The following is a 21,179-nucleotide window of genomic DNA, read 5'->3' on the forward strand; positions in this document are numbered from 1 at the left end:
GGCGGGGGCGGGAGACCCACGAGTCCAGCAGCCCGGACCCCGGGTTCGGAAACGCGACCCGGCCTCGGGTCCCTGTTTTCCGGATTCCCGGCGAACCCGGGGAGCCCAGGCTGGGGGCGGGGAGAGGGGAGTCGGGGGTTCCCCGGGACTGACAGAGGAGAGTCCCCCGACCTGGGGCGGCGTAGAGACCCAACGCGGGCTACTCTAGGGACCCCGGGCCGCGATCGAAGGAGACACGCGCCAGGAGCGACCGGGATCCCCACGCAGGGTCGGGATCCGCGTGCTTGCTCGTCCACCTTACCGCGGGATGGGCCGCGACTGCCGAGCATCTGCGAGGTCCGCGAATCTCCGGAGATCTGGTCCGGCGCTTTTAAGGAGCGAGGCGGAACCCCGCAGGAGACCGGGGCCCTGAACTCAGGGGCTTCGCCACTGATTGTCCAAACGCAATTCTTGTACGAGTCTGCGGCCAACCGAGAATTGTGGCTGGACATCTGTGGCTGAGCTCCGGGCACGACAGGGGCGGGAGCCGCAGGGACCGAGCTCAACGCGGGCGAGACTCCTCGGGGTGGCGGCTGGCTGGACCCAGCGCGAGGATCGCGGCCCTGGCCAGGCGCGCGAAGGAGGGACACCGGTCCCTGTCACCAGCGCCGCCATCCTCCTCCCCTCGTCGTCGTCCTCGTTCTCCTCCTCCTCTGCGGGTGACCAGTCCTGGCTGGCGGGGTCCTCCAAGCGATAGCGTCGTTTTTCCCTTTTTCAAATTTCGGCCGGGAACGAAGCTGGCACGCCGCGGCGCGGCCCAAATGTGGTCCGGGGAGCTCGCCCTCGGCCCGAGCCGCAGAAAGTCCGGGACGAAAGAAGATGCCGGCGGACTGCGCTTGCTAACTCGTTTTGAATTGATTCTAACCCATCCTCCCCCACCAGTATCCCCTAAGCAAGCCTAAACCGACCCCTAAATCCCAAATAAACCGACCCCTCCCGCCAGCCCCTCCAGACCGACCCATGGGCTGAGTCTCCTCCAGCCGCGGCTGGAGTGGGAGAAGCGTCGGGAATGATGCGCTCATTGCCCCAGCGGGGCAATCGCCTCGGCTTTGGAAATAGAACTTGGACAAACGAATTCTTTTCATTAAAGACAAATTTTTGGAGATAGTGGGGCTTATTTATTTATTTCCTCAAAAGTGGGTTCAGGAGTTGCGGGGTGGGGGGGCAGTTGGGTGTCACCGGGTCTGAGCCCAGGTCATCTATCCCTGACCCTTTTCGCGCCCAAGCTGAAAATGACCCAAAATGCTTGGAGTGTGGCCCTGGCCAATTTCAGCCGTGATGCTGGCATCCCTCGTTTCGGTGGAGAACCTGGCTTCCCCAGCACGTCCTCCTGCCCTGCTCCTCAGCATTAACTGGCGCGCTGTGGAGGAAGGGATATCCCGTTTTCACCCCTCCTCTCCCCAGTGCAGGCAGGAAAGGATTCCTCTCGCCCAGTTCCCAGGACTTGGAATCCTGCGGGGGTGGATCCAGGGGCACTCCGAAGCTCAGCGGGGCTGGAGGCTGGAAGGCACTTCCAGGTTACAAGAACCGGGACAGGTGGATCCTTCAAGTGAGGCTGTCCCTTACCCTGTTCCCTAACATGCAGACCCCGACCTCAGCACCTAGTGCGGGCTGGTCATACAGCCTCTCCCTAGACAGCACCTGCACCGTAACCTCAACATGGCCACTCCCACACACACACATACCCAGGGGGCCTCCACCTGCAGCAGTGCTGGAGAGCAGCTCACCAGCCTGGGGTCGTCTGCCCACAAAGCCTTGAGAATGATGTGCACACACCACCGCCAACACTGTTAGGACAACCATTTGGCACTTTCGAGAAATTCCACCTTAAATTATTAACATTTAATGGAAAGCAAAGTTTGGGGGCGGGATGATGTTAATGCCCTAATTTTTTTTTTTTTTTGAGGTCTCCCTCCAGCAAACAAAGCTTTTCCTCCAGGTCATGGGAAGTGGGGCTCTGCAGTCTTATCTATGCCTCCTCCGTCCTGAGGCCGCTGGCTGCAGCTGGTGGGACAAAGCCTGGCCTCGGACAGACGGGTAGGGAAGTATCTCGGGACGCAGGCTGGTCAGCACAGACCGGCTCTGCCACCCCTTCTCCAGATGGCCCGTCCTATCACCCTTTCTCGGAGTCTGGATAGTCTGGCTTGCAACCCCTGCTCTCCTCTCGGGTGAAGGGAAGTTCTGAAAGCCCTAGGCTGAAGACAGAGGTTGGACCAGAGACCACGGCTGGGGGAAATGTGGGGTGCCACCGGTTTCTAAGGACGAAGTTCCAGGCAAGGCCAGTAAACAACCTAGTCTTTTATTTGCCCAAGGCCAGCTGTTGCAGGCACTGAGGCCCCAAGACTTCCAGAAGGGATGGAGGGAGGAGGGGTGAACCATCCTGCCTACCAGGTGCTGCCTGCCCCCATCCTGCTTCCTGCAGGAGGAGAGAGAGGAGATCAAGTGTACATTTGTGCCATCAAGTATCTCCGCAGTTTTCAGATACTATAAAAATTCAGTTGTTGTTGAGAAGGAAACTGAGGCACATTGACCCCCCCAAGCCTCTATCTGCCAGTCCAAGGTTTAGCCGACACCCTCCTTCTCTCCCCGCTCAGCAGAATGAGCTGCACGCTGGCAGCCTCTTGCCGGGAGGAGCGTCTCAGGAGCCCATCTGGTGGCCTGTGTGGGGGGAGGCCAGCCAGGGTCAAGCACTGTGGGTGGGGGAGCAGGAGGAAGGGTGCGGCTGGAAGAGCAGCTGCTGTGGGGGGGGCAGCACTGAATAGGGGACCCCAGCTGGGGCTCCACAATGATATCAGTGGGGGACAGGCAGAGCCCTCTGCTGTCCAGATGGGGAAACTGAGGCGGAGACCCCTCCAATCTTTGAGAAGGGAGGGGCCTGCCATCAGCTATTCAGGTTCATTCATCTTCCCCCAGGAAGGCACCACGGCCCAGGAGCTGGAGTGCCTCATCAGCGGCCACTCAGTGTTTAGACTGAGACACAGGAGTAGAGAGCTGCCGGGTCACCTGGCCGCACAGACCCCTCCACTCCTGACAAACTAAGGGGCACCCTCCCCCACCTCAGCTGCTGGGAGAGGGAGTGCCGGGCTCGGGCGCCTGCCCACCTGCCTGCCTTCCCCTGCTCACGTGCCTGAGAAAGGCTCATTTTTAGCACCTGGCCTCTTTTCCCTGCCTGGAGGGAGCTCAGGGGACAGAGTAGGGAAGAAAGCAGCCAAGGGAGACAGGGAGATCTGGAAGCAGGGCCCAAGGGGATGTCTGATTGTTCTGTTCTCCCCACCCCAAGGGGGCCCAGGCACAGAGAAGGGCCCTTAGCCGCCGTGCAGCGTGGATATGAAGAGGATGCTGTCCTGGTCCTGAAGCTGGTAGTCCAGCTCACCCTGGTCCAGAAGAGAAATAAGAAGACCGTCAAGGGCACTTTTCCAGTTTCTCCCCAGGTGTTGAGAGGGAAAGAGGGGGAGCCTGGCTGCTCTGGGAGAAAAAGATAGGATCTACCAGAAAAAAACGGGTACCCTATACATTAACTACTAGCAAATCTCCAGGGTGGAGGAGAGCTCATCACTTCCCCCAGCTACCCATTCCTTCCTCACTTGGGGTGGGAGACTCAAGTAGCCTCAGTCTGGAGGCCAGATCGGGACAGAGGATTACGTAGACACCCTATTTGTGTCTCAGGAGAGGCCCAAGGCTTTCCTACCAAAGCAGTGAGGGGAGTGGTTGAGGGAGGGCTGTCCCCTGAGGTACTGACCAGCAGTTCCCAGTCGGCATCGTTAATCAGCACCAGAATCCCTGGCCGCCTGTGGGAAAGATGGTGGTGAGTAGCAGGGCGTGAAGGGCGGGAGCTGGCTGGGGCAGGGGCAGAGGCTTAGACATTTGGGCCGCAGGAGTGTGGTGGGAGCCTTTTCTCTCGAGGGTCCCCATTAAAGTTCTCCCAGGGAGTGGAGGCGATAGGAAAGTCTGAGGGCCAGATGCAACACAGGTGCAGATTCCCCTGCCACCTCCCAGACCTCAGGCAGGTCATTTTGTTGCCCTGAGCATCAGTTTCTTCATCTGAAAACAGGGTAAATCACAGCGCCTTCCTCACGAGCTCTGCGGGAGCATGAAGTGGGATGATGCGTGTGAGGTGCTTGCTTGCCAGGGTCTAGCATGGGAACCCCTGGTAGCAGCCTATCTTTCCAGGGGTCTAACCTCACTGTCCTAGGCCTCCTGCATGCGCGTCCTGGAGAGGAGGCTACCTTGGCTTTTCTGAATCAGGGAAACCTGCTAGTGGCCCCAAGCCCCTGAAGGCCTGAGAGCAGCCCTGCCTGGAGTAAGGCAGGGCAGGCCGATATTTGGACAGGTACCTTAGCCTGGTTCCTGCTGGCAATGACCCAAAGAGCATTGCTGTCCTCGGGGGTGACCTCCACGACTGTTGGACCATGACCTGAGCCACAGGCTGGATGGCAGCCCTAGCCCCCAGGGCCTACTGGTGAACCTCTGCTTCGAGGCAGATGAACAAGTCCCACAAATGCCCTGGTCACTTCTGTGACATATCAGGCTGGCCTTGTTGTAGGAGTATAGTGACTTCGTGGCACATGGAATCTGGATCTTTTCCTAGGAGGCTAAGCTGGGCCTGGGACAGATACAGAAGCTTTGGGCTGGGCTAGGGGTGTCCCCAGTGAGCATGAATGTGCATGTGTGTGCACACACATGCAGTGACTCCCTGTAATCCTAGACCTGCACTGTCCAGTCCGGTATTTACGAGCCACATTTAAATTTAAATTCCATTTAAGTAACACTGAACACTTAGTTCCTCAGTCACACTGGCCACATTTCAAGGGTTCAATATCCTCACGTGCCTAGCAGCTACCGTACTGGACAGCACAGATAGAGAACATTTCTATCATCACAGAAAGTTCCATGGGAGAACACTGTCCTAGGTTGTCAAGCGATGAGAGAGACCTTGGGTAGCATCTTTTCCTCAGTAATGTCTGTATGGAGAAAGTAGCTGAGGCCCAGAGAAGTGAAGTAACTTGCCCAAGGTTCCACAGCAAGTTTGTGGCAAGCAGAAGGTGGAACCTAAGTTTTTTGATAAATTTACCAGTCTCCTGACCCAGGTTTTGAAAAAAATCCCCAACAGTCCAATGTGGTAACAAGAAAACTGAAAATAAACTTCAACAGAGCTGGACAGAGGCAGCCTTTTCCTTGGAGGGCTAAGAGGAGGATAAAGGGAGAACAGGACCCGGAGAAGGTTGTGCTTGAACCAAGGACAGGGGCTCAAACCTCCTTCCCTTCACCTGCCCTCCTCAGAGAAGGGAGAAAGGGACTCACACGCTGTCTCCCCGGATGAACAACTCTGGCCGCTCTTTTAGCAAGTTCTTCTTGATCCAGACAAGGAGGTTCCGGATGTCCCCTGGAGAAGAAGGCACAAAACAAACTAATGTCAAATCCAAATGATTCCTGGCCCTCAGGGCCTTGCCTGGACCAGGAGGAAGTGAATATGGGGCTGAGAGGGCCTCTTTTAGACCGGGCTGTCATGGCCCCTGAACTAGTGGATTCCCAAGGTGAGGAAATGGACCTGGAGAGGTCTTCAGAGAAAAGTGGCATCTGGCACTGCTGAAAGCTTGAAGAAGAGGCAATGGGGATGCAAGGCAGACAGCAAGAGGAATGGTCACGTCTGAAAGGGCTGAGAGACAGACCTCCACCCACTAGCCCTTGAAGATGGTCTGAAACCGCCATGGGTAGGCTTCTGGGAGAGCCCCTCCACCTTTATCTCCCCAGCCAGTCCCAGATGGGGAGCATTCGGCTTTGCTCTTGGAAGGTCTGCATATATTTCCCTTTGTCAGGGAAGAAAAACAATTGCTGAGCCGATAACATCATTTAATTTCCTCTGACAGAAGGAGAGAAGGATCCTTCACCAGCCGGAGACGCTGACAAATCACTGCCCCTCTACTCCCCCTTCACAGAGCCCTCCAGGCCAGGGGCGGCCACCCTGAAGAGGCAAGAGGTTCAGGGTCGAAAGGGCCTCTCCTGCTCAGCTGGACACTGCGATCTGCCTCTGTGGTTCTGGGACAGCCACCAAGCTCGGTACGTCATCTGGAGGCTCAGAGCCCCCCGTCTCCCAGGCCTTCTCTCCTTCTCTGGGAGCCAGGTCCCAAGCCACAGCACACTGAAACCTGGCTCTATCATCTCCTCGAAGGCTATGGCTCTCAACGATCTACGGCTCAAACAGAGCATCCCTGAGGCTGCAGGAGTAGCCTTCTCAGAGACTAGCTGAGATGACAGCTAGTCTCTGAGAAGCCAGCAGAGGGCTGGAGGTTAGCCATCCCCATCCTGAGTCAACGTCTCAGAGGGGTCTCTGTCCTAGGTCCGTGCCTGAGACAAAGCTCAGGGACTAAGCTGGAGAAGGGTCCAAGCAGTGCCTTGGTTTCCCTAACTGGAGGTGGACTCCTGGCACGCAGGCGAGGGAAAGGCTGCCAATTAAGGAGAGGCCCAGCGCGTGTCACACACAGCACCAGCCTTGGGCAGGGTTTTATGGCACTCAGGCAGGCTGCACCCTGGATGGACTGGTTCACTCTGCTCTGTGCCAGCTTCCTTGGATCGTACGCCAGTAGAGCACAGGGCCATGGGCAAAGTGTCCACAGACTGAGACTGCGCCTTTCAATTTTAACTCCTATTTTTAAACAAAGCAGATGGGAGTCTTCACGGTCCCTGGAGTGGGCAGGGGACAGGGAGTGTTGCCTCCAACTAGCTGCAGTCCATTTAGACTCCTGGCTGGGTTCCTCCCAGAGGCCTGGGTTTCAGAGGTTTCCCCTTGGCCTCCATCTTGGCACTGTCTGGTGGGCCGCCAGCCCATACATCTTGTGGCCGCTCGATAGAGCCGCCGGGGTCTGACACATCCATCAACCAGCCCCGGCAGGCGGGGTTGTGCCTGTGTGAGCAGAGGCACTGAGGGACTGGGCAGTGCCTGGCCTGAGGGCCACCAGCTGCACCTCCACAGCCCCCACTGGCCTGTTCAGAACCAGGACCCAGTTGGGTGGCAGCCCTGGCTCCCTCCGAGAGGGGATTTCTGCTCCACTCTCGTAGGCTGGGGGTGGTGGGGAGGACTAATGGTCATGTTGGGGTCATCCAAGTGATGGCACCATCGTGGAGGCCCCAAGGGGTGGGCTTGGGGGGAGTCTGCTGTGGGTGCTGGCTCATTTATCATGATGCTTCTCTTTGCTGAGGTCATTCCCTCCCTCCTCTGCGCCCCCCAGGCCTGCCCACATTCTTGATAGCCTGTTACCATGGTGAGGCCACTGCATCACCACCCGTATTGTTCCCCCACGCCTGGATTTGGGGGTGGGGAGAGGTGGAACTCCCGACTCCCTTCGCAGGCTGCAAGGGCCACTCCGCCTAGCCTGAAACACACCCCCAGGGACATCGTGCTAGGCTTGCCGAGGCCCAGACAATATGCAAATAGCCTCCAAGCCAGATGGTCAGCTTCCAAAGGCACCCAGGGGAGGAGGAAGGGTTAAGCAGAGTCAGGGGCTGGTGGCTCGGGGATGGCTCTGGGGAATCTCACTTGCACCTTCCCCCTCTGTGTCCTCCTGCCTTCCCATTGCTACCGATGGTGGCTTACCTCATGGGATCCCATGAAATCACTCACAAGACAAATATTTACTGAGCAGCTACTACGTGCCAGGTGCCAGGGAGACGGCGGAGAGTAAGGCGGACACAGAGCCTACCCTCATGGAGCTAAGAGGCCAGCAGGGGAGACAGACATTACTTAATTAGTCGTGACAAACGCCCTCTCCTTTGTGTGGGATCAGGAAGGGCTCCCCTGAGGATATTAACACTGAAGCTGAGGCCTGAAGGATGAGAAGCGTGGGATGCAGGAGTGTGCCAGACAGAAGGAAGAACATATGGGAAGACCTGAGGCAGGTTGGAATTGGCAGGTTCAAGGTAACAGAACAGAGAAGGCCAGAAGATCAGCCTGAGACAAGGCCAGAGAGGTAGCAAGGGCTGGACTATGCAGGGCATGTGTGGGCCTTGAGAAGGGGCTGCTTGGGAAGAGGCCTCTCCCTCCTCGGGAGCCCCAGGGGTATTTCCTGAGTGTGAGCCCCAGCATGCAGCAGGGAATCTCTCACACAAAACGCCCCTGAGACGTTTACTGAGCACACGGACAACTGTGGACGGAGCGGGGGAGGAGGACTGGTTAAGAATGGGACTCAGCCCTGGGTCTGAGTTCGACTCCATCACTTCCTAGTTATATGACCTTGGGCAAGGAATTCTCTTGAGCTTCCTTCTTTGTCAATTGGGAACTGTAAGAATGCCTCATAGTGTTGTGAGGCTCAAATAAGATGGTCCACATAGAGCTCTTGGCACTGTGCCTGGCATAGCGATGCTGTAATTCTTCTACGAGCCAGAGGAAGAACCTGTACCCTCTAATCTCTCTTGCTGCCCTGAGCTTCCACATGCTCTGCCCAGGGGCCTGGCACCTCGAGGACATGCTTAGGAAGCTCTGGAGGGTGCGGTACAGTGAACTATTGAACAGACACTGCTGGGACTGGCTGGGGTTTTCTGTGGGATCTACTACCTTTCTATCAGACCTGGAGAGGGAATGAGAGAATGGGGGCATTGGGAGAGTGGCGAGGGGGCCCCAAACACCGGCCTTCCCTCCACTTTAGATTTTCAAACTCCTAAGATGCTCCCTGGACAACCCAGGTGGAAGGAATCACACTCTGAGGGCAGGCAGCCCAGGGCAGGGAGATGAGCACCCCAGTGTAAGGTTTCCAGTGCAGGAAGCCTTGGGACCTGGCCTGCCTACTGGGGGAAGAGCAAGTGATGGGAGCTACTGCTCCCATGGCAGAGGGGTTAAGAGCTCGGGTTCTGGAGCCGGAAGGCCCTGGGCCGTGCACTAGATGGCCCTGGGTGGGATATCACTTGACCTAAGTCTCAGGGTTATCCTCTAACAAATGGGGATAATAATCCAAACTCCTAATGCCAGCAGCAGGCCCAGCAGTGTCAAACAGACCAGACAAATGCACATTTGCCCACAGTGACTCAGGATTGCTTATCCTGTGGGCTGCCAGAACCTTCTCCTAAAGGCTGCTGGGAAAGGGGTACCACACATGCCCCTCTTAGCACCTACAAAGGGTCCCACCAGAATCCTGTGCCCCAGTGGATTTGTCCTTGTCTGGGGACAATAGCCACCCACTGTGGCAGGGCCCCCGTGGTGTCCTAGCTCTCTGGTCTCATCTGATATTGCATCTCGGCTGCGGTGGACCCTCATCCAGCCTCTTCTAGAAGGCCTCCGGGGAGAGCTTTTCTCCCAACCAGAAATCTGGCTTCCTGTCCCTCCCACCCACCGAGCCTGGCTAGTCCTGGGGACCACGCCAACAAATGTGGCTCCGCTTCCCCACACCATGCAGACTTGGGAGAGACGGATCCCCTACGTCTTCTCTTCCACAGGTTAAGCCGTTCCTGTCCCCACCAAGTCCACCAGGCTCCAGGACAGGGCTCTTCTGGGAGCCCACCCCAGGCCTTAGTTGAAAGGGGAGAAGAAAGAGCTGGGATGGGGGGAGTAAAAGACAAGAGAGGGTAGAGGGAACATCAGAGGGTCCATTTACAAGTGAATGGGGGTAAGAATGGAGCAGTTTGTGGGCTAAACTGGCCTCAGAAGGAGGTTTACAGATGTGCGTGGGGACGCTCCTCATTGTTTAATTAAGCAGAAAGTGGATCTTTTCAAAAGCAATTTTGCACAGGGACTGAGAGTGGTTGGGGGGAGAGGAGGGTGGTGGGGAGGGGATCAGCAAACAGGCCCCAGAGCAGAGAAAGGAACAGCTGGCCCCAGAGAGGCTGTGAAATGCATGCTAAGCAGTTTAAAGCGCCTGGGAGCTCCCTAGCCGACCCTGCCTCCCGCGCCAGCCCCCCTTTAATACAATGGCAGGGCAGAGGGGCAGGGAAAGGTGAGGCAGACGAGTCTCTTCCTGGGGGCCAAGGCAGGTAATGCCCACACTGGGACGGCCGAGGTTTTGGGTTTGCTTCAGGCCACTGACCAACCATGGGCTGCGAGCCTTGTGTTGAAGGGATCCTTGAGGCATAAAAGCCAGCTCTCGGTGGCCAGTGCCCAAAGCTGGTGGGTGCCTCCCAACCCTGGCCACTCAAGGCCTATTCCATGGAGGTGGCGGTTAAGGACCCACCCCCCTTTCCCCTGCACACACAACTGCTCATTGGATCAGTGCACCCTGTTTCCCAGAACCATATACTTAGAACTGGAAGCAACTTTTCCAAACTGCAGATGTCAAACAGATAACCAGCTCACTACAGACTAAATCCAGCCCAACTTCCCATTTTACAGGTGGAAAAAAAGAGGCCTGCAGAAATAACTAATTTGCCATCACGCGCTGCCAGGGCTCCTCTCTTGCGATCTCACCCACTTTGGCCTTGCCCAGCCTCTTCTCCCAAGTTGGCTGGGTTGGAAGCTCTCCCCTGGCCCAGGACCCAGGGCCCTGTTTAGTCCCCTTGTTTGTGAGCCTTGTCACAATCCATGATCTTATGGCTGCTATTTTCTCTGCTGGAGTCTCCAAGACCTGCTTGGCCAAGTGGCAGCCCCTGGGCTGGGAAGGCTGCCAGATGGCAGATCTGGGCACGGGCTTGGGGGAAAGAGTGTTACTTTCCCAGTGGCACCAGGCCCCTGCCCTCCTGTTGGGTTCCGTGTGCCAGGGTGAGGCCTGGTAGCTGCCAACCAGCTCTGCGGCTGTGATGTGACTTACACCTCTGGGCACAGAAGGGCAAACATGGAAGCCAGAGGTAGAGATCCACAGCCAAGGGTCCAAAACTGAGCACATGGGCTATTTCCGCTTGCCGCTCCTGCTTCCTTTTCTTTATTCCAGAGTGGGAAAGATAGGCCCCCACCTGCCCCCTAAGCAGTAGACAGGGGATCCAAAACCTGGGTCTCAGCCCAGCCTCCCTACTTGAGTAACTCTGGACAGGTCACTCTCTTTCTCTCTCTCTGTGAGGTTTGGTTTCCTTGTCGATAGATAATATATACTGGGCTCATTATGAAAATTGAAATAAATAGCTGTTGGAGGCATGAAAGAAAGTGTAAAAACTGGAAAATACACTGCACGTTTGAGATGTTATGTGATTCAGGGAACCTCTTGGGATAAATGGTAATGGGTTGGGGCTTCCCTGGTGGCGCAGTGCTTGAGAGTCCGCCTGCCGATGCAGGGGACACTGGTTCATGCCCCGGTCTGGGAAGATCCCTCCCACATGCCGCAGAGCAGCTGGGCCCGTGAGCCATGGCCGCTGAGCCTGCGCGTCCGGAGCCTGTGCTCCGCAACGGGAGAGGCCACAACAGTGAGAGGCCCGCGTACAGCACAAAAAAAAAAAAAAAAAAAAGGTAATGGGTTAGTGGTAACATGCAAGGACGGCGGCGACCCTGACATCTGCTTCTGAACCCCAGCTCTGCCATTTATATAACAGCATGACCTGGGGTAAGACTTTTGACATCTCTGGGTTTGGGTTTCCACTTTTTAAAATGGGAATAATAATGATAGCTACCACCTAAGAATTTGTGACACTTATTGGTACAACCAGCTGGGGCTTTGCCTACCATGCCACACTCAGCCTGTGCCCCTTACAACACTGGCCTTCCTTCAGGTCCTTGACCACCCCAAGGTCTTCTGCCCAGGGGCTTCACAAGTGCCATCCTCTGTACTTGGAGTGGGCCCCCTGCATCTCTACTCTCCCTCCAATTTATTAGGGTGGCTTCTTTCCGTTCCTCAGGACTTAGCCTCAAGGTCACCTCTGTAAAGAGGCCTTCCCTTACCACCCTGTTGTCTCATTCAAAGCACCCTTTTGTTCTCCTCATGCCAGTGATGACCACTTGTTCAGTTACGCGTTTGCGTGTTTACTTCTTCACTGCCTGGCTCCACTTCCATTACTCTGTAAGCTCCATTAGGGCAAGAACCATATCTGTTTTGCTTACGACCAAATACCCAGCAACTAGTACAGTGCCTGGCACAAAGGAGACATTCAAAAACACGTGTGCCAATTACAGGAAAGAATAAAGTACTTACTTCCATGCCTGGCACTTGGTGCCAATGAATGAATGAATGCAAGGGGCTGGAATGATTAAACTCGGGGACTTGCATGCCAAGCAAAAGCAGGGGGAAATAAATAATAACTTGTGATGTTTTAATAACTTCCCAGATAAGTCTTTATGGCTGAATCTTTGAGAGGCTTCTGAGAGCCCCTTGTTCTCTACCAAGGCTGCATAGCCATCTGTCAAACTAAGAAACCATTGCCTTTATCATCTTGGGTCTTACCCCACCAGGGACACAATCCCACAGTCTTGACATTTAACCCCAGCCTAATGCCCACACCCAGCTCCAGGGGGCAGTACCCTCTGTCCCTTAGTGAGTGTCCCCTGGCCTCTGAATGTGGCACACAAACCCGCCCTATGCCACTGCTCTCCAACCCAAGGGAGGGTCAGAAACAGCCTTGGTAGCCAGTGAATCTGGGCAGTAACTGTCTGACTCTTGGCAGATGCACATCCAGCCCCAGAAGACTCCTGTCAAACCTCACCTGACCATTTTCTACTGCTCACCGCCAGGAACCTCATTCCCCTGCCTCCTCATAGAACTGAATTCATCTTCTTCCCAGAAGTATCTCAGCCCTAGGTGAGACGTGCTCTTGTCCCTGAACATTCTGCTCTTGCTAGGATCCACTGCTAGGGCTGCAGAGCACCTCCGCAGTTGCAATGTCCAGCCCCTGCCTCTAGGTTACACTGCTATTTACCCAGCTGGACCTCTGGAAATCAACTCCTCACTCCCTCCCCCTGTCTGAAGGCAGGGTCTGTCTCCCCAGTGCCCGGTACATGGTCTGCAGCATGGGAGGTGCTCAGTGCACATTTGCTAAAGAAAGGTGAACAGGTGTTTGAATGAACACATGGAAATACCCCCGTCTCCCTTAGTCAACCTCCCTCCTCTAACCTCCTTTCTGGCTGGATGCTTTTCTTCTCATCCAAATCCTGTTCCCACCACGTAAGCCCATCTGCATTGTTCCATTCTTGACGAAGGTTACCTCCTTCATGAGGACATCTCTCTGTTGCCGTCCAGTGCATGGTACAGCTGGCTGACACCTTCTAGCAACCCTGAGAGATAGGGATTACCATCCCCACTTCACAGATAAGAACACTAAAGCTCAGAAAAGTGAGGTGACTGGCCTAAGGGGCTAAGGGGATTCAAACTCAAGCCTGTCCAGGGAGTTCCCTGATGGCTTAGTGGTTAGGATTCCGGGTTTTCACTGCCACGGTCTGCATTCAATCACTGGTTGGGGAACTGAGATCCCACAAGCTGCGTGGCGCGGCCAAAAAAAACCAAACCAAAACAAACTCAAGTCTGTCTGAATACAGAACCCGCGCTCGTAAGGACTAAGCTAGGCCATCTCCTCCCTACAAAGCTGGCTGATTGCGGAGAGGATGCGGGGACAACTTGGAGATCTCTCTTCCTTCCTCCTCACTGGCCAGGGAAATTCTACCCATTCTCACTTGAACAGGGCTGAGTGACCCTGTGGAGCAGCTCCTGCCCAGTGGCCCCCAGAGAGGGGCTCAGAAAGCCCATACTCACAGGGTTCCTCCTGTCCAGGCAAGGTGACCTGATGCTTCTTCACACCGTCAAACAGGAGCTCCGCACCGCCTCTGCAAAGGAGGGCCAGAGAAAGAGCTGGGTGAGCTCCTGCAAACGCCTCAGAGACTGAAAACTGAGGAGGAGGGTGGCTCCAGAGGCCCAAGAGATGCAGAGCCCAAGGTTCAGGAACACCCTGGGTACCAGTGATCAAGTCTCAAATGTGGCTTCCTGATGTGGTAAAGCAGGAGAGAAACAATTTTTATTAATATTTAAGTATCCAAATTTGCAGATTCTTGTTTTTATTCCTCTGCCTTAGCACACAGGGGCAGAGCACAGGCTTTGGAGTTGTGGGCCCTAAGATGGAGACCAGGCTCTACCTGCACCTGACGGCGAGGCCCTGGGCACGTGACTTCATCTTCTGAAGCCTTAGTCTTTCCACCTGCAAAAATGCTGAGAAGCTACCACGTGGCACACTAGAGACCCTGCGTATCTAGAGGTTTCCTTTGGCTTGGCGATGCTTTGAAATTTCCCAGCCTGTGCCCCACGCCCACCCCCGCTGCTGGCCTGGTGGGCGCACCACAGTGCTGGAGGGTAAGAGACCCCACTGGGCTTAGCAATAACCCTGCCATTTGCTACAACATTCTTCCTCTCATTTCATCTTCAGGGAATCCCAGGGAAGGCGGGAGGGAGGCGGGTATTATTAACTCCAACCAGTGGAGAAGCAGACTGGGGCCAGAAATGACTTGTCCAAGGCCAGACAGGCAGTGGCTGAACTAGGATTTGAATTCTAACTGGTTTCTCACAGAAACAACCAAGACTCCCCCAAAGGTCAGGAAGCCCCTTGAGGGCAGAGTCTGGTTCACTTCTGTGTGCCAACACCTGGCCAAGGGAAGACTGGGACAGCAGAGATGCTCAAAGCCAAGTGCAGAAGCCAGGGCTCAGGATGCAGACACTTGGGCTCTTTCAGTGCCCCACACTGCTCCTCCCCCTGGGTCTCTCCATTCCCGTCTCAGACTTCACATGGATCTTAACTGAGAAGGCCTTAACAGACTTTTGACGGATGTGATGCCTCCCACCCCACCACCCTTCCCCAATTTCAGAGAACAGAGATGTCCTGAGACAGTCCACTGGGAGGCAAAGGCAAGGCAAGCATTGTCATGGGGGAAACATGGGGCGACTGTCATCCAAACAAGGTCATGCTTTGTTGATGCAGAAATGTGGAGGGGGAGAGGAGGCCCATCTGTGGTCGTGCACAGGGCCATTTCAGCTGCAAGCCCACACAGAGCGTCCATTTATCCCCTTCCAAGAGCCTCGTTCTCTCCTGGGTGGGGGCTGGCACATGGAGCAGCTGGGGTGGGGGAGGGTGACAGGCAAGGGGCGACAGGAGTTGGGGGTCAGAGGAGTGGGAACTGGAAGCACGGGGATCCAGGCAAACAACTCAGATTGGCCAAACCTGGTGGTGCCAGGCTCAGAGGCCAGGGCTGTTTTTCCCTTCACAAGCGGATGAAGAACTAGTCTGGCTCAGAGAGTGACCTGTCACTGCTGGGTTCACTAGCCCTCGAGGGAGGGGTTGACATTTTTGTTGTCAGCACATCTGGAGGGGAGGAAGGTGCATGCCCAGCTTCTAGAGTGATTCAGGGAGGCAGGAGGGGCCTGTTTTGGTCCCAGAAGAGAACCAAAGCCAGACTCTTATGTTCTAGAGGATTTCCTATTCAAACGCAATTAAGGCATTACAACCTAAGATACCTGTCTTTCCTCTGCTCCCCAGTACTCGGTGGGAGGTGTCTGTTGGTACCAGTGACTGGTACAGACATTCCCAATATGGCCTCCACTTTTTCTAGTTTATCTTCATCTTTTTACCTTATATATTTGTATTTATTTCCCCTCCACCTGCTGGCCTGGTACACAGCAGGCACTCAATAAATATCTGATGAATGAATGAAAATGCCCATTTCCCTCACTTCTTCTCTGACCTCAATGGCATTCCCTCCCTTTGCCAATACCTCCCAGACTAAAGGAGGACGAAAAGGGAGAAGAAGAGGGCATCTCACATCTGTACTACATACTCTGCATCCTCTGTGACCTGAGAAAATGCTCTGTTCAGAAGGCAAGATGAGGACGGCAGAACTGGTCAAGGACAAGAGGGAGAAAGGTGGGCGAGGTCTTCTAGAGCGTCTATCAGAGCTGGTGGGGCTGAGGGGACCACATCTGCTCAGAGGAAAGAGGCAAAGGCCTAACCCAGACTCTTCAAGGATTGGTGTGGAACTGAGGGACACAAGGGAGAGAATGATGGGCAAGGCAGCTTCTTTGCAAACCTACTTAGGTTCAGAATAAAGGATGAGGGAAGTCTGCTAAGAGACGTAGGAAATGAAAGAAAGGCCGGGGCAAAAACATGCATTGAGACAGAGACCAAGAGGGAAGGAATCTGGGCTTGGCATACATATTGGGCATTCTTGCTTCCCGAGAAGCTGCAGTTCTCAGGGGACACCGGGGTGGTGGGTGAAGGGAACGCTGTCTTGCCTTGCCAGGGTTCACTACTGCTCTTGGGGGTAAGGGAGGCTGAGAGATGCTCAAACCAGAAAACGGGTGCTCAAGCTAGTCTGTAAGCTCTGGAGGGCAAAGACCGTATCTTCCTCATATGACTTCCCCACTGCTGCCAGCACAGAACCTAGCAAACAGAAGACATTTCTGAGGAACAAACACCATGTCTGACTCAGTGAGCATGACAGGTAAGCCGGCTGTAGATAAGCCTTAACACTGGCAATCTGCAGCTTCTCCCTCTTCAGCTCTGCTGAGGCCCGTCAAAGCGGCAGGGATCCTCCTAGAACCCCCAGGCTATGGGGGTGGGCATAGCCGGGCAAAGGGTCAGAAAAGCAATATAGTCAGGAGGCCAGACAAACATAGTTCTAATTGGACCCGTGGGGCCAGACAATATCATCAATTAAAATGCAGTTAACATTCATGAGACTACCCCCTTGCAAGGGCCAGAAACGCTGAACGCTGGAGGGCACGGACAAAGTTCTATTTATCTTTGTATCCTCTGTGCCTGGCTCACCGCCTGGCACATGGTAGGCACTCAATAAATGACTGGTGAATGGGCTATGCAATGAAGGAAAAACATGAAAGAAACTGGGGGCATCCAATGGAAGGAAAGGCATCTACGGGCAGAGGTTTTAGATTCCCATCCCGGACTTTTCCTTTCACATAAGCCTTGTCTTGTTTATCTTCACACACAAAGACAAATCTAGTCCCAGCTTTTCCATGGGACTCTGGAAATTATGTCACCCATCTCCTAGGGTCTCAGCTTCTTTGCCTTCTCTCTAACCTCTGCAGTTTCTCTCAGCTCCGAAATCAGATGAAAAACCTTCTGTTTGTAGGAGGCAGAAGATAGTGGCTTGAGGAGACTTCCTCCCTCCTCTGTTTCTTCAGTTATTGGTGTGTGTGCCCCAATCCTGCACTTTTCATCCTGTGCATACTGTACTGTCATCAGGGTTAGTCTCCTCCACTGTGCTACTACCTTACTTAGCCCCGCACCGCCCCCTGACTCAGGAGCTGCAGGAGGCACTCAGTAATATGACTGGTGAGTAGCAGGTTTACTGAATGTACTGAAAGGGGTTCAGGTCTGTTCAACACCCCCAAATCTTGGGAAAGGGAGGAAAGGAATCTCGTCTTGGCCACACACCCCACGAGAAACAAGGCTCCAAGAACCGTGTAAACGGAAATTGCTGCCAGAAGAAAGAAATCAGGGGCTGGAGGTGCTCCTTCGCGATCCGAGGAACTCAGATACCAGACACACGGGCCTGCTCCAAAACGGGGCTGACAACGAAGGTAGAGAGGCCGCCCGCTAACCATCAAGCCTTTTGAGTCCAGCAGGGCTCAGGGTACGGAGGAGAGCCCAGACCGCACCTCCACGCCCCGGCGTGCGCCTCTATTCCCGGACATACGGCCTCGTGGCCCAGGCGGACCAAACCTCTCAAGCTCTCCGAGGCGGGTGCCGTAGCTCAAGGAAGTCGCCGGGAGCCTCGGCGATTCGGTCGTGACAGGCCCCAAGGCAGAGGGAGGGGAGTTCCGAGCCCAACGACTTCATTCCATCCCCACGGCGCCCCAGCTCTGTGACTCACCCGAACTCCACCTGCACTGACAAGGGCGCTGCCATGTTGAGGAAGCCGCGCTCACAGGAAACTCTCTTCAACTTCCGACGCTACTGCCTCGTTTCCGGTTGCTGCGGACGGAAGAGGCGGTGCCAGGGAAACGCTCCTGCTCAGCTATTGGAGGGTGGCCTGGAGCAGGGAGCTGAGCTTGGAGGATAGTGGGCCCGGTTGAGGGCGTTTGAGTTGGTCCTTTTGTGAAGTTTAGGGATGGGGCTCCAACAACCAGGGCGGGCAGCGACTGGCATGAGCCGCAGCTAAGCGGAGGAGAGCTTTGGCATCTTGGTGCTGAGACTGTGAGCCACGTTACAGTTTATCTTGCACTAGTTACCAGTTCTCTTCAGTCCGCACACCGCTTGGACGAGCCCGTCCACTCGTCTTGAGTTATAAGTGACCCCCAAGTCTTTATTTCCGGCCCAGAAATCTCTCTCCTGAGGCATCGACTAGCAATCCAACCGCCCTGTCGATTTGGATTGCACTCATTCAACAGATATTTATTGTACGTCCTCCATGTGCCTGGCATTTTGGTTGGTGCTAATGGATGCGGGGGTGAAAGGGATAGGCAAGGTTCCAGCCCTTAGGGCACTCACAGTCTAGTGGGAGAAACTAATCAAATAAACATACGAGTCATGCTAATAAATGTAAAATCTCAAACTGAAAAATGATCTGGAATTGTAAGAACTTCAAAATGAAAATGGACTGGACTGGACTTGGGCTGAGCGCTAAAGCCTGAGTAGAGCTAACCAGGTGAATGTGAGGGGAGAAAAACCTCTGGGAGCATTCCAGCGAGAACAGACCGTGCAAAGACTCTGGGTGGGAGAACGTGCTGGAACACCAAGAGAAGGTGGAAATTGGGGAACAGAGGGCCTCGTAAGAGATGAGGCTAGAAAGGTGGGCAGGGGCCAAATCATGCCTTGCGAGCCAGGTAAGAATTTCAGTCTCTATTCTAAAAGCAATGGTAGACCTTGGAAGGATTTTGGGTGGGGCGTGTGTGTGTGTGTGTGTGTGTGTGTGTGTGTGTGTGTGTGTGTGTGTGTGTGTGTGTGTGTGTGTGTGTGTGACATTATTAGAACTGTGTTTTAAAATATCCTTCCAAAAAAATAAAAAAAATAAAAATATCCTTCCTGGGACTTCCCTAGTGGTCCAGTGGTTAAGACTCTGTGCTACCACTACAGGGGGCGCGGTTTCAATCCCTGGTCGGGGAATTAAGATCCTGCATACTGTGAGGCGTGGCATATAAATAAATACATACATACATAAACATATTAAAAAATACCCGGGCTTCCCTGGTGGCGCAGTGTTAAGAATCTGCCTGTCAACGCAGGGGACATGGGTTCGAGCCCTGGTCTGAGATCCCACATGTGTCAGAGCAACTAAGCCCGTGCACCACAACTACTGAGCCCACGTGCCACAACTACTGAAGCCTGCGCACCTAGAGCCCATGCTCCACAAGAGAAGCCACTGCAATGAGAAGCCCATGCACCACAATGAACAGTAGCCCCCGCTCACCACAACTAGAGAAAGCCCGCTCGCAGCAACGAAAATAAACAAACAAACAAATAAATAAATGTATTAAAAAAAAACCAAACAAACCTTCCTGGCTGCAGTGTGGAGAACGTTTGGGGGGAACAGGGAAAGAGACAGGGAGACCACTGAAGCCTGTTACAAAAGCCCAGGGCACAAAAGGGGTGAAGTGGATCTCCCAGGGCATCTAAACCACACTTCCAAAATCGAACCAAGCATTAGTAGAGAAGGTGGGGTAGCCTGGTGGTTAAGGGTGGATATAAGGATGTAGTCATCACTAAGAGCTGGGAGTTCAACTGCCGGCTTTACATCCAGGTCCCACCACTTCCTACTGTGTCTTTGGTTAAGTCCCTAACGTCTTTGTGTCTCAGTTTCCTCATCTGTAAAATGAAGACAGTAACAGCCCCCATAGGGTTGCAGTCAGAACTAAGTGAGTTCTTGGCACAGTGCCTCGCATCCTAAAACGGGCTCCCCCTGTTCCCCATCTCAAGGATACCACTGCCATCCACGGAAACACCCCAGCAAGACACCTTGGGCATTGTTCTTAATTCTCTTCCACACCCAGACAGTCACCACATTTGGACTCGTCTCCTTGCTAAGCTGATTTTGCGACCCCACGTTCTTCCATTCTTCCACCACTGCCACCCCCATCACCTCTCACCTGCACCTACTTCTCTGGCCTGCCTGCCTCCTACTCCCTCCCTCTGGCCTTGGCTTCCTTGTATAATTCGACTCCACAGACATCCCTGAGCACCTTCCGTGTATCAGGCACGGTTCCAGGTCACTGGCAAAATGAGGGCAAATGAGACAGCCCTGGTCCTCGAAAAGCACAGAAGAATCCTGTGGTAAATGGAAAGGCCCCAGTGGAAACTGAAACTTAGTCTCCCCAATCTGTAAAGAAGGTTTTGGGGCCAAATGATCTCTTAAGGTCTTTTCAGCAAAAATATTCTAGGGAATTCCCTGGCGGTCCAGTGGTTAGGAGTCTGCACTTTCACTGCGAAGGGCCTGGGTTCGATCCCTGGTTGGGGAACTAAGATCCCACAAGCAGCACAGTGAGGTATTAAAGCAGACACACACACACACGCACGCACGCACGCACGCACGCACACACACACACACACGCACACACGCACACACACATATTCTAAGATATTTCCACCGGCTCCTCCAAGGGCTGAGCTCTAGAAACCTTGCCTGATTCATCCTAGAGCCTTAGCTCATAATAAAGAGCTTCATACATTGTAGAGATCTGGTAGGTGCTTGCTGAATGAGTTAATGAATGAATGCATGAGCAAACACATATCAATCCCCTGCTCAAAGCCATTTAATGTCTTCTCTTTGCTGACAAGGTAAAGGCCTCTGACTTTAGCCCACCTCTATGAGTTGAATATCCTCTAACCCTGTGAACCGCTGCCTTCTGAGGCTGGAATGGGAAAGCTAAGGAGCTTTTGAAAAGCTTCATCCATTTGACAAACATTCATTGAGCACCTATTAAGTGCCAGGTCCAATGCTGGTGCTGGGAACACAATGGTGAACAAAACCAAGGGGTCCCTGCCTTCCTAGGGCTGACGTTTTGGAAAAGACACAGATGTGAAAATAGACGACACAGTGCAATCAGTAGCATGAAGGGGGAACACGGGGGCCTGTGGGAGCTGGAGGAGGGCCCTGTCCAGCCCTGGGGTTAGGCAAGCCTTCCCAGAGGAAGTCACATCGAAGCCCAAGTCCCAAGGAATTGTGGGAGGTGGAGGTGGGCAGGAGAGGGCATGTAGGGAGGCCAGAGGAGTGGGAACCCTTCCCACATTTCAACAGGCAGGGGCGCCTCCAGCTTCTCCTGGCAAAGCCCCAGAGACTGGGAGCTCACTTCTCGGTAAGTCAGCCCACT

General features: G+C 54.3%; 1 protein-coding gene across 7 annotated transcripts; it reads right to left on the reverse strand.

Annotated features, from left to right (window-relative positions):
* Window positions 1-1,147: 1,147 nt before the first annotated feature.
* On the reverse strand, window positions 1,148-17,847 carry URM1 (ubiquitin related modifier 1). Of its 7 annotated transcripts, XM_060154197.1 has the most exons (6): window positions 17,747-17,847; window positions 13,626-13,696; window positions 5,341-5,422; window positions 3,779-3,827; window positions 1,725-1,826; window positions 1,148-1,399 (listed from the first exon to the last, which is right to left on the reverse strand). In XM_060154197.1, the coding sequence occupies exons 1-6, from the start codon at window positions 17,779-17,781 to the stop codon at window positions 1,388-1,390; spliced, it is 351 nt and encodes a 116-aa protein (XP_060010180.1). In that variant the 5' UTR covers window positions 17,782-17,847; the 3' UTR covers window positions 1,148-1,387. The 7 variants fall into 7 exon arrangements, with proteins under 7 accessions (XP_060010180.1, XP_060010183.1, XP_060010177.1 ...); XM_060154200.1 differs by lacking the exon at window positions 1,725-1,826; XM_060154194.1 differs by having other exon boundaries at window positions 1,148-1,826.
* Window positions 17,848-21,179: the final 3,332 nt, after the last annotated feature.

Source organism: Lagenorhynchus albirostris, chromosome 7 (assembly GCF_949774975.1).
Source record: "Lagenorhynchus albirostris chromosome 7, mLagAlb1.1, whole genome shotgun sequence".
NCBI classification, from domain to species: Eukaryota; Metazoa; Chordata; class Mammalia; order Artiodactyla; family Delphinidae; genus Lagenorhynchus; species Lagenorhynchus albirostris.

Bases quoted from the DNA above. Each gene is read 5' to 3' on its own strand.
- URM1 (XM_060154194.1), bottom strand. From the start codon at position 17,781: ATGGCAGCGCCCTTGTCAGTGCAGGTGGAGTTCGG. The intron at 13,697-17,746 runs GTGAGTCACAGA...CCTCCTTTGCAG, and splicing joins TCAGTGCAGGTGGAGTTCGG to AGGCGGTGCGGAGCTCCTGT. The intron at 1,827-3,778 runs GTCAGTACCTCA...TTGTCCTAACAG, and splicing joins ATGCCGACTGGGAACTGCTG to TGTTGGCGGTGGTGTGTGCA.